We start from the raw sequence: 14,483 nt of genomic DNA on the forward strand, positions 1-14,483 counted from the left end.
GGCAGTCCTCTAGGCCAGCTTAAAGAAATACACACACCCCCGCCCCCCATCCTCCAAGGCCTCCAGGAGGCCAAAGATGAAATGACCCAAGAGAAAGAAATGGAAGCAAAGGCTCTTTTTGGCCACTTAGTCCTACCTGATCATGCCGGGGCGTCCACCCTCTTTCAGACCCCAGGACAGGGCACTTCTGATCACCATGCCTTCTGTTCCCAAGGCCACGGTGGTGGGATTCTCCCATGCTTACATGGGTTTCCCTGAGGTTTCCCTCTATGGCCCGGAGTTTACAGGGAGCCCAGCAACTAAAGTGAACGGACAGGGAATTCTCCTGGCCTGATTAATCCAGGCCTCCTGGTACTCTGTCCACTCTGATATACTGTGTTCCCAGATGTGCCCTCTCAGCGGCCTCTAGTCCATTCTCCAGAGCTGCAGGGGAGCCGTCAGCAGGCCCCCAGGGAGCCCTCACCTGCCTCATTATATGCCCTGGTCGTGGTCAAGGCGAGGAAGACTCCAGCCTGTCTTCCTTGCAGCGGCCTGGCCCTATAGCACAACAGTGGGCACAGTTACGAGCGCTGGGCAACACTCCTAGCGACCCTTGGTGTATTTCTTCAACAAGTAATGAAGGCTCGGTGTGTGTCCCCCTGAAACCTTCAGTTCCGTTTAAAAATGCACTGCCAAAGATTTCAAAACTTTGTTTTCTAATCTGAAAGTAACACTCTTCTCTGTCTCTTTTTTGAAGATAAAAACATTCCCGGCTGATACAGTGACCCCTTTTCCTGATCCTTTCATAACAGGGCCACAGTTTACCGTAAGTAGATCCGGAAAACAGATCTGTGTTTCGAGATATTGTTCCCAGGTGGCGTGCTTTCCTGTGATTCACCAGCCAGCAGTGCCAACAGCTTCTTTTTTTTTTTTTTTTTTTGTGGTACGCGGGCCTCTCACTGTTGTGGCCTCTCCCATTGTGGAGCACAGGCTCCGGATGCGCAGGCTCAGCGGCCATGGCTCACGGGCCCAGCCGCTCCGCGACTTGTGGGATCCTCCCGGACTGGGGCACGAACCCGCGTCCCCTGCATCGGCAGGCGGACTCTCAACCACTGCGCCATCAGGGAAGCCCCCAATAGCTTCTTTTGATCACTGTGAACTCTGTGAGGCTGGGAAGGAGCTGGGGCTTGGGGGTCTGCATCTTCTAGTTTTGTTTTATTGAGGTGAGCTTCATGTAACATAAAATTGACCATTTTAAAGTGACAATTCAGTGACATTTAGTACATTCAGGGTCATGCAGCTACCACCTCTATCTAATTCTAAAACCTTTTCATCACCCCCAAAGGAAACCTCATACCCATCAAACAGTCACTTCCCATTTTCCCCTTCCCTCCGGCCCCTGTCAACCACCATTCTGTCTTTTTGGATTTGCCCAGTTTGGATATTCCATAAAAATGGAATCATATACTGTGTGACCTATTGTGTCTGGCTTCTGTCACTTAGCATAATGTTTGTAAGGCTCATGCACACTGTAAGATATATCAGTACTTCATTTCTTCTCATGGAGGAATAATATTCCATTGTACTTTTATACCGTAACTTGTTGATCCATTCATTCATCGATGGGCGTTGATGGGTTGTCTCCACCTTTTGGCTAATGTGAATAATGCTGCTATGAACATGCAGGTACCTATATTTGTCTGAGTCCCTGTTTTTAATTCTTTTGGGTTGGATCTGCATCTTGATAATGGTCAAGATTTTAGGTTAAGTTATTTTACCACTCTGAGCACCAGTCTCGTCTTATTTAAAGTGGAAATAGTAATAAGAACATCCTCCTCCTTATATCTGGTTGAGGCAAGGATCAAAAGGGATCAAGAACTTGAAAGTACTTTACCGACCACAGACCACCCCCACAAATGTCAAGTACGACGTTTCTCAATGCTGGAGAGGCAGGTGGTGTGCTTAACAAGAGCAGGTAGTCATGACAACTGGCTTTCCCGTTACCATGGCTCTCTGTGTCGCCGAGCAGCTTATTTAAACTCTTTGCAAACTGTTGAAATGTGTTTAAACATTTAAATGTAGTTTCCTCATCTGCAAAATGAAAGAGTTCGATGATTTTCAGGATTCTTTTCAGCTGCTCAGCTTTTTTTCCTTAACTAAAAGCTTCTGCAGAAGCTCACCATCTACTGAGCAGAAGTGGGGAGGCTCAAATGGGGGTGGGCAGAAGAGGCTCCCTCCTCTTTCCCCTCGCCCTCTCCTCCTCCCAGGGATCCGAGTATGCGATTCCTAGAACCAAGAACCAAGTGGTCCCTGAGGCTCCTTCCAACGGCCAGTCTAGCGGACCTGTGAGGTGGCCTAGGGGTAGCTTGAAGTGCAGTCTCGTGGGTTAGGTGATGGTCGCTACCTGAGGTGGCCGGCCGCATGAACAGGGAGGGTGTGAGCAGCGGCTGATTCATGTTTTGGAGGATGAACAGAACTGGGAAGGTGTTCAGCAGTCCATGCAGAAACAAAAGCATGTTTCTAGAACAATCCATGCTAGGGTCATGATCTGCTTCCAGAACCTGCCTTTTAAGAGCCAGAGAGCAGAGACACAGGGGCTGGGCCGGGCGGTTCAGTGCTGCTGCCGCAACATTCATCTGGCCCCTGCAGTTGGGCTAGGCACAGCTCCCCAGCTGGAAGCTCCGGCTCTACTTCCTCTGCTGGCCGTGGCGGGCACTCTGGCCTGCTCCCCAGCCTTGGCAGTGCTGCGAGACACCCAGGGAAGCCCTTCCTGAAAAGCTGGGGGCCAAGATGGAGCAGGAAGCCAATGTCAGAAACCATGCTGGGACTTTTAAGAACTGGGCAAGAGAGCTTTGAGGCAGCTGGAGCAGGCAGGGGCAACAGCATGAACCAGAGTCCTGGGGCAGAGGAGTCATCCCACATTCAGGGGAATGAAATGAAGGCCAGTGGGCCTAGAAGGCAGAGAGCAAGGGTGTGAGGCATGAGAGGAGGAAGGGGAGGAAAGCAGGGACAAACCCTATAGGGCAAAACCATGCTTGGCTTTGTAGGCCAAAGGAGGGGCCCTGATCTGGATCCTACGAGCAATGGGAAGCCTTTGAAGGACTTTGAGCAGGGTAGTAACAGGGCAGCTGCATTTGGAAATGAGCCCTGTGATGGCAGTGGGAGCAGAGCTGGGTTCAGGCAGAGTGGACTCAGGGAAGTAGCCCAGAAATCTAGGACAGTAGTTCAAGGGAGAGAAGGCAGAGAGTGTGATCCAGAGAGGTGTTGATGGTGGAGGTGGAGAGGTGTGCACAGATCAGGGGGATATTTAAGAGGCTGGTAAGGGGGACTTCCCTGGCATTTCAGTGGTTAAGACTTCACTTTGCAGTGCAAGGGGGTGTTGGTTCAATCCCCAGTCGGGGAGCTAAGATCCCACATGGCTGGTGGCCAAAAACCCAAAACATAAAACAGAAGCAATATTGTAACAAATTCAATAAAGACTTTAAAAATGGTCCACATCAAAAAAAAAATCTTAAAAAAAAAAAAAGAGGCTGGTAGGGAATTGGATTGGATGAGGGAGAGAGAGGGCCAAAAAGGGCTCCCAGATTTCTGACTTGCAGAATGTGGATGGAGAGTGGGTCCATTCACTAAGATAAGGAAATCTTAGGGAAGAGTGGATTGGGAGGGATAATGAGTTTGCCTTTGCCCATGATGTGTTAGAAATGCCTTGGAAACATCTGAATGGAAACAGTGAATGGGCAGCTGGATATCCAAGTCTGTATCAGGAGACAGGACTAGACTGGAGATTATAATTAGGGAGTTACTAACAGCCGGATGGTAACAGAAGTCAAATTCATGAGCTTCAGCTTCCTAATTTTCTTACCCCCCTGTGTCATATTATCTTTTCCTCCCCTCCAAGGTCAAGACACTTGACCTTGCTACAGGGTTGCCCTCTCCACAGGCCTCCACACCTATCCTGACCACAGTCATGGGGGAGCTCAGCAGCTCCAGGGAACTCCACACAGAGTTTTTCTGGCCGTTGATCCAGCATTGACCTTGGGTCTGGTTTCAACAACCAGGCTCCTTGCTTAATCCTGAGACCAGTTTCTCTCTTGTATTTGAGCCTGTTAACTCAAAGCCCAGGGCCTTGGTCTGTCTAAGATGAGGGCCCCTGCCTGGCTCTGGTCAGATTTCTGTCCCATGTTCTTCTGCCTAACCTGGTCTGTCCCTGTGCTACCTGCTTTGTTCCAGCAGAAGTTTGTTCATTCATTTCTTCATTCAACAAATAGGAAGACAAGTTCTCAGGGTTGAGATTTAATAATAGTAATTTTCACTGCTCCCTACGGTCATTCTTATTTATTTATTTATTTTTGGCTGCGTTGGTCTTCATTGCCGCGAGTCGACTTTCTCTAGCTGCAGCGAGCGGGGGCTACTCGTCCTTGCGGTGCGCGAGCTTCTCATTGCAGTGGCTTCTCTTGTTGTGGAGCACAGACTCTAGGTGCACAGGCTTCAGTAGTTGCAGCACACGGGCTAGGTAGTTGTGGCTCGCGGGCTCTAGAGCGTAGGCTCAGTAGTTGTGGTACACAGGCTCAGTAGTTGTGGCTCATGGGCTCTAGAGCACGGACTCAGTAGTTGTGGCACACGGGCTTAGTTGCTCCGCAGCATGTGGGATCTTCCCGGACCAGGGCTCGAACCCGTGTCTCCTGCATTGGCAGGTGGATTCTTAACCACTGCGCCACCAGGGAAGCCCCCCTAAGGTCATTCTTAAGTGAAGCTGGCTCTTTCTTTTTCTACTTTGAGTGCATGGCAGTAAAGAATATAATGACTATTAATAAAGTCTGGTGCCACTGCCCTGATTCATGCTAAGGCCCTGGTACTTTTACCCACTTTTGCCTTTGTATGTAAGTGTAAATTTCCCTCTTTTTTCTGGAAAGGATCAAAATTGGCATCAAAAGCCCAACCTCCACCCACTTCACTGAAACAACAAAATAACTTCTTACCCCAGCTCCTGTATCAGGAAGGCTGGGCTAAGTCATGCTTTAAAATGACAAATTGAATTTCCTACTCACGCTGCATGTCTGTCAGGGGTGGGCTATGCACTGTGCTCTGTGTTGCTCTGTGTCTGGGACCCAGGCTAATGGAGCAGGTGCCGTCTGAAACATTGCTAGTCACAGTGGCAGAGGTGAAATAAAACATGGCAGCACATTTCTTTGGCCAAAACAAGGCACGTGGTCATGCCTAACTTCAAAGTGGGGTGGGGAAGTGTAATCCTACCATGGAAATCAATGAGCCAGGATTATCTGGTGAACCACACAAGTTACCACTACAGCGCAAAGTTTGTGAAAGCTCCCTGTGGCAAACATCACATGCTAGCCACTCTACGATGCTCCTGTTCTCGTGGTCAATTCTTTGGCGTTGCTCCAGCCCAGGCCAGGTCAGTTCTCTCTCTAGAGGCACTTGTAAAACAAACAAGGGCTTGTATTTCTCAGTAGTAGTCTTTCAGGACCTCTCAAAGATAAGATTCTCCCCATTGCTCAAGCCAGATATACCCTTACCGAACTACAACTACACCTGGTATTTTTGTGGTTTTCCATGTTTCCCTAGGAGGGACAGCTCATCATCTGTCTAATCACTAGAAATAGATTGCTCATTTGATGATCAAAACCTCTTCTTTAGAAAGCCACGTGAAAAATGTCTCCAAGTTTAGGGCCAGGAACTAGCATGAAAACTCAAGTTATAAAATATATAGCTGGTACTACTGACAGGTTATAAAACAAACAAAAAAGTATGCATAGAAAAAACGCTATGAGGAAATACACTGACAGTGATAGTAAGGGATTATGGAATTACTTCATTTCTTTACTTTTATATATCTTCTGAGTTTCCTATGTGAAGTTATAAGCATATCTTGCTTTGTAATGAAAACAACAATAAATTATCCTCTCCAAATGAGGCAGTGTACTCTAGACCAGTAGTTCTCAAACTCTACCGTATATCAGAATCATCTGAAGGTCTCGTAAAAACACAGATTGCTGGACTTTGTCCCCAAACATTCTGGTTCCAAAGGTCTTAGTTGGGGCCTGAGACTTGGCATTTTCACCAAGTTTCAAGATGGTACTGATGCTGCTAGTCTGGGGCCCATACTTTGGGAACCACTGTTATAATGGTAAAAAACACCAGTTTTGAAGTCAGCCAACCCTGGTTCTAAATACTGGTTCTTAATACTTACTAACTGTGTGACCTTGGGAAGATTACTTAACCTCTTTGAGCCTCACTTTCCTTTTCCATAAAGTCAGTTCCAAGATGTGCGTTTTTCCACCTTCTAACATCTCTGAAATCAGAATGTTTATTACAATAGTGTACATGACAGAGTTCGAATGGTTACTTTTTCTTTCTCTGTGGCATGGGCAAAAATGGTGCATCTTACAAATGATGGTGTCTAACATGTGATGAAACATGACCTCTACCTCTAAGATTGTCCAGAGGTAATGAATGTCAAGTGCTTAGCATAGCGGCTAGCACTAAGCAATATCATTTAATAAATGGTAGTTGATTAACTATTATTAAAAAATAACAGGGACTGGGCTTCCCTGGTGGCGCAGTGGTTAAGAATACGCCTGCCAATGCAGGGGACACGAGTTCGAGCCCTGGTCCGGGAAGATCCCACATGCCGCGGAGCAACTAAGCCCGTGCGCCACAACTGCTGAGCCCGCGTGCCACAACTACTGAAGCCCATGCGCATGGAACCCATGCTCCACAACAAGAGAAGCCACTGCAATGAGAAGCCCACGCACCGCAACGAAGAGTAGCCCCCGCTCGCCGCAACTAGAGAAAGCTCGTGTGCAGCAATGAGGACCCAACGCAGCCATAAATAAATAAATAAAATTTCTTAAATAAATAAAATAACAGGGACTGTGTGGTAAGTCTTAGGGAGCAGCTGACAGTGTGAAAATGGAACCTAAACTGAGATTGATTTCCTCTTTTCTGTTTCCTCTCCAGGCAGACTTTAGAGACAGTAAATTACAGTGCTGTCCTGGCCAGTCTTCCCCACTGATTCCAGCAGCAACCCTGAGGCCTTTGACAGAGACCGTCTCCACAGTGCAGACCATCTACACCATTCGGAAGCCTGTTTCTCCAGTGGCCAGGTGAGTCAGATCAGCAGGTACCAGGAGATAACTCTGATGACAGGAAACCAGGCACTAGGTGCACTGTGTTTGTGACATCTACCACTCTCTTATTCATTCTTTTATTCATTTATTCTCTGAATATTCTCTGAATATTGGTGTTTATTGAAATGTCGTCAAAGGCTAGGCACTATTCTAGGTGCTAGGACTGTAGAGTGAACAAAACAGATGAAAGTGCTACCTTTCCGGAGTTTACAATTTAGTGTGGGGGGAGGGGAGAGAGACATTGAATGAGTGTGTGTATGTGTGTGTGAGATAGTGACAAGTGCTAGGGAGAAACATAAATCCATGAGCATGCTGGGATGGTCTCACCCAGGTGGCATTTAAGCAGAGAGCTGAAGGTGGTGAGGGGAGCAAGCTGCAGGTATTTGAGAAAGGAGTATAGTAGTCAGGGAACAGCTGGTGCTAAGGCTTCTGAGGTGGAGTGAGCCTGGCATGGTTAAGAAAGAGTTAAGGGGGCTGGTGCAGCCACAGAGGTAGTGCAGGACAGGAGAGGAAACCCATGAAACTGGGGCCAGATTGTGTAAAGCCTCCTTGGCCATAGTAGAAACATTGCTTTCTACTCTGAATGAAATTATTTAAAAAATTGATTGTGCCTTTCAAGACGTGTACTTCGTGTGTGTGTGTGTGTGTGTGTGCGTGTGTGCGTGCACCTAAACAGTGGAGATAAATTCCATAGATAGGCAACTGGGCTCGAGGGCCAAGAACTCAGCAGCAACCTCTTAAAGCAGCCAATTTTACTTCAATTTTATGTATTCAATTCAATTTTATTTATTAAAACATTGGAGGTAATTCTGGGAGAAAGTGCATATGAAACCAATTGAGAACATGATTTAAAGAAATCTAACCCCTGGACATTTTCGCATTCATTTAAATGACCTTTACTGAGAGGCTGCTATATGCCAGATCCTGTGCTAGGCTCCAGGGTTTCAGAGAGGAATGGCATATCTAACAGTCAGTCCCCTGAGGAGCGGTGCTTTCAGAAGCTCTCCGTCTGGTGGGGGAAACCTATAGGAAGCCTCTTTCAGGTCACTGTAATGCTAGCAAGTGTAGGGGGTCCTTAAGGAGCCTGAACAAGAAAGTCAAGAACTCAGATTGGGAAAGAATCTGGGAGACGACATTTAAACTGAGACTGCTCTTACCGTTTTTGAGCGTGTATCTCACCATTTTGTCACCTTATTGTTTTTCAGTGCAGAGACGCTCCGGCAGGAACTGGAGAGAGAGAAAATGATGAAAAGACTGTTGATGACCGAACTGTGAAATTCTCCCCTTGGTGCCTGGAGGATGGCATGGTGCCTTCTGTCCGTTTTCTTTCTTCGGGCTTTGTGTGATCACTCTAGCACGACATACAAATGTGTGCTCTGTTGGCCCAGGTCTCTGTGGTTAGTCAAAGCCAACTTCTGGCTTGACTTCTATCGGAAAAGATATTTTATGTCTCCTGAGTATTAGGGTTTTTCTGCTACTCAGTGTAGTTGAGACAGGATTTGGTAAGCCTAGAAGAAAGATGGGAAAACCAGGATTCCTTTTCAGAAGTACCTGTGTGTATATATTAATAACCACAGGGGTTAATATGGCACGGAATCCTTTGCTGTCAATCTCAACCATGTGATTTTGTATGATTGACACTTGCACCAAGCTTTGACTGTTTGTTAGAGTCATTTTTAATGAGAGAATAATTCTTTACTGCTGGTTTTTCATTTACACTGGTAAATACACAGATCTTATAAAGTCTTTAACATTCATTTTTATTCAGACACAAGTAGGTGAACTAAAAAAGGAAAGTTACAATCACCAGAGCTGAAGGTACTTCAGCTTAATCTGAAATACAATTTAACTTGTGAACTTATGGTATATGATATTATTGGGGATATATAAAATTTATTATTGAACCCAAAGTAAGACATTATAGTTTAAATTGTCTAAAAATCCTTACAAAGTGACTTGATATCAGGATTCATTTGGGTGTTCCATAAAGGAAAATTATTTCTAAAGTTGATCAACTCATGTCCTGTTGATAGAAACTTGACCAGAAGAAACTTTGCTCTCTTTTTATATAGTTTCAAGAAATGTGTTTTTAAATTTTTATTATGCACTTGAACAACTTTGCAGGAATAATTAAGAACCCCCTAACCACAGACTAGCCCTCTGAAATGTTTCCCATGCTTTCTCAATGAATATGCCCACATTTTTACATCAGTATGGTCAGTGTGTACGTGGTCTTTGAGTACTTCCTTCTAACACACAGCTCCTCTTTTCAACACTGATCCTGCTCTCACCAATTTTGATTTCTTTGTATCCATGTAACATGATTAACCTCACTTCTTGGCATACTAGATATTTGAGTTATATCTAACTTTTCACTCTTATAAATAGTGCTGCTATGAATGTCTTTGTAAAAAATGTTCCTTCTTTTGGATTCTCCCCTTGGGAATATCTCCAAAGAGAGATTACAAGGTCAAAGAGCATGAGGTATTTTATAGCTCTTGTTTCATATTGCCAGATTGCTTTCTAGAAAGATCCAGTCTCTGGGTTGAAAAGACCTTAAAGGTCATCAAGTTCAACCCCCCATCCTCTCTGAATGCTTGAATCCCCTCTACAATTTATGATGCCACCAGCAATGTATAAGCATTTCTATTTACCAATAGTTCTGCCAGTATTGGGTTGTGCCATTTTTATTTATTTTTCCTAGTTTAATAAGTGCGTATAGTTGTTTCTTGAAAGGTGGTTTTATTTCATTAATTGCTAGCAAGGCTGAGCACTTTTCCATGTGGTGACTTACTAGCTGTATTTCCTTGTGTGTAAAATGTCCATCCATTTCTTATGACCACTTAAGTGGAATTGATCTCGTATATTTGTATCAGAACTGTATTTTTATGTTGTATAATTTGCTCTCCTGTCCCTATCCTTAAACCTGAATGGTGCCAATAATTTGATACTAATGATTATAAAAAAAAAAAGTCATGCCTCATTGACTAGCATCGTTGTAAAATGAGGTAATGTACGCAAATATTCAGATAACAGAGGATTAACCCTTTAAGTGCTGAATCTATACAATTTTAATATTTTTTTGAGGGAAATCTTTCTAAAATATATTACACACTTCCCTGCCTTAGTAAACAGAGTATACTGGAGAGTATTTAACCTTTTCTTGATGAGTCATGGTCATCATTACAAACATCAGCCCCTTTTGTACCTTGGTGTGGTGCAGTGATGTCATCAAGCGCTATCCAGATGTGCAGGGCTTGGCTTGCCTTTCACAGACTAACGCTTTTCTCATTGATGGTGTGCACTGCTGTCTGCTCTATTGGTGAAGCTGTCTGGGGGCAATTGTGGTATTTGGGAACTTTTACCCCCCACCCCAATACTACATGACCCCGGCCGTACTCTTAAAACAGCTTTAGCCGTTCTTTATGTTGTGTACACGATACAAAATGTGTTCCTGTACAGTACGGGGGAAATATCTGTTTCTGGGGTTGTCACCTCTTGCCAATCCCTCCTCTTCTAACCTGCTTTCTCAGTCTTCTGCTCTTCACTTCCGGCTCTCTGATGGAAACCTCCAGGGCAAAACTGAAGTTTTCTTGAGGAAGCCGGGAAACTCAGTGTTACATACGTGTCAGGTTGGCTTTGCTTCCGAGGAGGGATGCATGGGCTTTTTGGCCATTGTTCTCAGGAGGCTCTGAGCCTGCTGCTTCTTCCCCATGTCCCCCTGGGTTCACAGATGTTTCAGAAGGTTGATGTCACTGGAAGTCTGATCACAAACAAGTTGGCTGTTACTGTATATGAAAACCCAGTACCTTTGGCAGCTCAACCCTAACCAGTAAAATCAAGAGGATTCCATTGTTTCAGCAGTTGTCCTGGTTATTTGCCTACGTACATGTATGTTGGGTGTTTGGCATTGTGACCTGAGAAGATGACGTTGTGTTGGGTGGATTCATAGGGATAAAAGTGAATTGGTACAATCACTTCGCCTTTTTTTTATATACTTAAAACCAAAATAACAGTACCATACGGTCACACAACACATCTTACGTCCGGGGAGAAAAATCAGCTTGCTGACATAATCATTCCGGAGCAAGTGTTCCAGACTGTGAGCCACAGACTCCTGGTGGGTATGGGGGTGAGGGTTAATGCAAGTGGCCTGGGAATCCTGCAACCCCAGGTTTGTGGATTGTAGATTGCATAGGAGATCCTTATGTGTAAAGAGTTTAAAAATGAGGTCCTAGAGCATTCAGAAGATCCCACCTGAATGTGCCCCAAGAATACACTCCCAGAATAGCACAAGAATATTCTGTTACCATCTTTATCTTTCTTTCATCATCTCAAAGATCACAGCTTTTAAAAAACTTGAAATTCACCCTGTTAACCATTTTAATGTATATAATTCAGTATTTTTTAGCATATTCATAATGTCATACAGATATCACAACTATCTAATTACAGAACATTTCCATGATTCCAGAAAGAAACTCCATATCTGTAGTCACTACCAATTCTCCCCTCCCCCTATCTTTTAGCAACCACTAATTTACTTTCTGTCTTTGGATTTCTGTCTATGGATCTGCCAATTCTGGACATTTCATATAAATGGAATAACACAATATGTGGTCTTTTGTGACTGGCTTCTTTCACTTAACGCAATGTTTGCAAGTTTCATCCATGTTGTAGCATGTATTAGTACTTCATTCCTTTTTAATGGCTATATAATATTCCATTGTAAGGATATGCCACATTTTGTTTATCCATTCATCAGTTAATAGACATTTGGCTTGCTTCCACTTTTTGACTCTTATGAATAATATGAACATTTGTGAACCTATGTTTTCAGTTCTCTTGGGTATATAACTGAGATGGGAATAGCTGCGTCGTACAGCAACTCTATGTTGAACTTTTTGAGGAACTGCCAAGATCACAACTTTTATTTCATAAACAATCAAAAGTGAAAAAAATCAACATATATTACTAGACAGACAGAAGCATGGGCAAACCTGTTGTTAAACTGGTCAGATACCGAGATGCAGCACTGATTTGTGGGGGGTGAAGTTTATAACAGAAAAAAAATTGTTTTAGAGAAATGGCTTTGAGAAGATAAAATAAAGGTGCTATCTTTTTTTAAAAATGCAAATGAAATTAAACTCAGGTTCATCTCTAAGTTCTTGTTTGAATTCCCAACTCTTGTTCAGGCAGCGGTCTCAGCATGTTCAGGAAACGTTCTTCCTTGAAAAATATGTACAAAAGAGAAAACCACAGTATTGTGGGTTCACATCAGTGGGGAGCAGAGGCTTTATGCAAACCCTGGGATGTAACAAAGTAGGGAATATGTGCTGAGGGTGAGAACAGGTCTCCCTCCAGGGCTGAAATCTTGTAAGAAAACAAAAAGAATAAGAAAATCCCAAAAGCAATTTAAGTGGATGAGAGAGAACCTCGTGAAAGGAAGCAGCCAAGCCCGTAAGGAATTGGAAACCAGAGTAGGTTCTAAGGCCCTGGGGTGGCGTGCAGACTTTTAAGTGACCCATGAAGATTATGGGTATTCTCCCTAGAAAAAGCTATACGTCACACATCATTCCAGCACTTTCACTGGATCCTCACACCACCCCTGAAACCCATCTATGTCCGCCTTTGAGTCCATGGACCCCAGGTGCTTGATCATGGGTAGCTCACTGAAATCTGCAGTTTACCTACAAGCTTCATTTTAAGCTGTGGGTGCAAACCATCCTCCAACACCAGCACCCGACATCCCCTGCCCCCCCCAAAATAGCCCACCTGGTTTTACCAGACCAGTTTACCAGAAGAATGACCTGGTTTTAATCTGCCTTATATCTGGCACCATCACTGTTAATTGTATTAATTAAAATGAAGGGAATACAAAATAAGTTAATAGATAACAGCTTGGATTCCCAAACCAGTGAATCAACACCAGAATCAGAAGTCCAATGCTTGTTTTTTTTTTGCTAAACATTGGTCCATTTAAAATTGGCCATATCTTTCCTGATAAACAGGAAGATGAAAAGAAAGACATTTCAATTTTTAACAGTAAGATTTTATTTTTGGATTTTTTTGTTCTTTTAGGGATACTCTAACAGATTTTCAATTGACTGGATTTCTTGTATTTTAGAATTTTATCCTCTGAAAGCTATGTTTTTGGGAGAGAAATGTCTTTGTTTTGATTTTTAAAGTAATTATAGTTCATCTTACCTTTTTCAAGCAGTAAATCTGACATATTTCTTACAACGACTGGGATATTGGGAGACCTAGTGAAGCCCAGGGTTTCCATGAATTATACCTGACTCACCTGTCAGGATAAACACGTTTAAACTCCAATTGGACAACCCACCATCAGTGTTAACTGATACCTAAAAGCAAATATTTGACCTCTGGGTCGCACAAAACTTCTCACTTCTCACAGCAGTCCCCTGTCTCCCATCTTTCCTGGGCCAAAAAAGGTTGTAATCACTAGTTTCTTTTGAATTTTTGTATTTCAGAACCATAGGCATATTCATTCGTTCATTGTCATAGGGTTTAATACTATAGGTATTCATTCAATACCACTGATCCTTACCTCTATCATCTTACCTAATCTCCAGTGCATCATGGAGGTTACTGATCACCACGCGGCACTGCCTGACTTCTGGGCCTACGTTTGAAACCTCCATGCTTTTCTGCCTCCATAATTATTTTGTTTGTTTATGCAATAAAATAAAATTTAAAAGCAAGCTAGAATGCTGGATCTGCAATACTAGCATAAAAAGAATTGTATCCATGTTTTCTAGCGGAAAACAGCTTAGCAGTTTGAATGTGTTATCACTCCAAAACCATCATTTGGAAAGGCCTGGCATGTAGTTAAGTGCTTGGTGTGAATGAATGAATGAATGAATGGCTGAGTAAATAACCGGAAGTGAACTGCAAGCGGCAGGAATGGATTTGAGAAAGTCGGGAATTCCACGGTCTGGGCCTGCCAAGGCCTGTACGTGCTCGCTGTGGGGAAACCAGTAAACCAGTTGCCTGGTGTTGAAGGGGGCACGTTACGCAAGGGCACCGGCAGCCTCTGCTGACTGCACATGCCAAAAATCTATGTGAATCCAGCCCAAAGAGCTGGGTTCTAGTTTCCCTCGGGAAACTAGACCTTAAGGACCTCGGACCTCGGTTTACCTATGTTTAAAGTGGCCCTAAGGACCTCGGTTTACCTATCTATAAAGTGCGGATCTTGCAATTTCAACTTTTTCAGTGATGCTCCCAAGAGGTAATGGATATAGTAAGTGCTTTATATAAACCAAAAAGTGCTGGAACAAGATGGGGGAAGCAGTGACTCTGACAAGGTGTGTTCAAGGTGAACCCTCCGGGGAG

General features: G+C 43.9%; 1 protein-coding gene across 3 annotated transcripts in view; it reads left to right on the forward strand.

The window, feature by feature from the left end:
• The window catches only part of EPB41L4B (erythrocyte membrane protein band 4.1 like 4B), a 144,030-nt gene extending 131,756 nt beyond the window's left edge, over positions 1–12,274 (forward strand). For all 3 annotated transcript variants that reach the window (XM_060300650.2, XM_030859072.3, XM_030859074.3), the window contains 3 exons: positions 737–805; positions 6,958–7,103; positions 8,333–12,274. In XM_060300650.2, the coding sequence (XP_060156633.1) occupies positions 737–805; positions 6,958–7,103; positions 8,333–8,402 (285 nt within the window). In that variant the 3' untranslated portion in view covers positions 8,403–12,274. The remainder of the gene's footprint in view (positions 1–736; positions 806–6,957; positions 7,104–8,332) is intronic.
• The last annotated feature ends 2,209 nt before the right edge of the window (positions 12,275–14,483 follow it).

The sequence above is a fragment of the Globicephala melas genome, chromosome 6 (assembly GCF_963455315.2).
Source record: "Globicephala melas chromosome 6, mGloMel1.2, whole genome shotgun sequence".
Taxonomy (NCBI): domain Eukaryota; kingdom Metazoa; phylum Chordata; class Mammalia; order Artiodactyla; family Delphinidae; genus Globicephala; species Globicephala melas.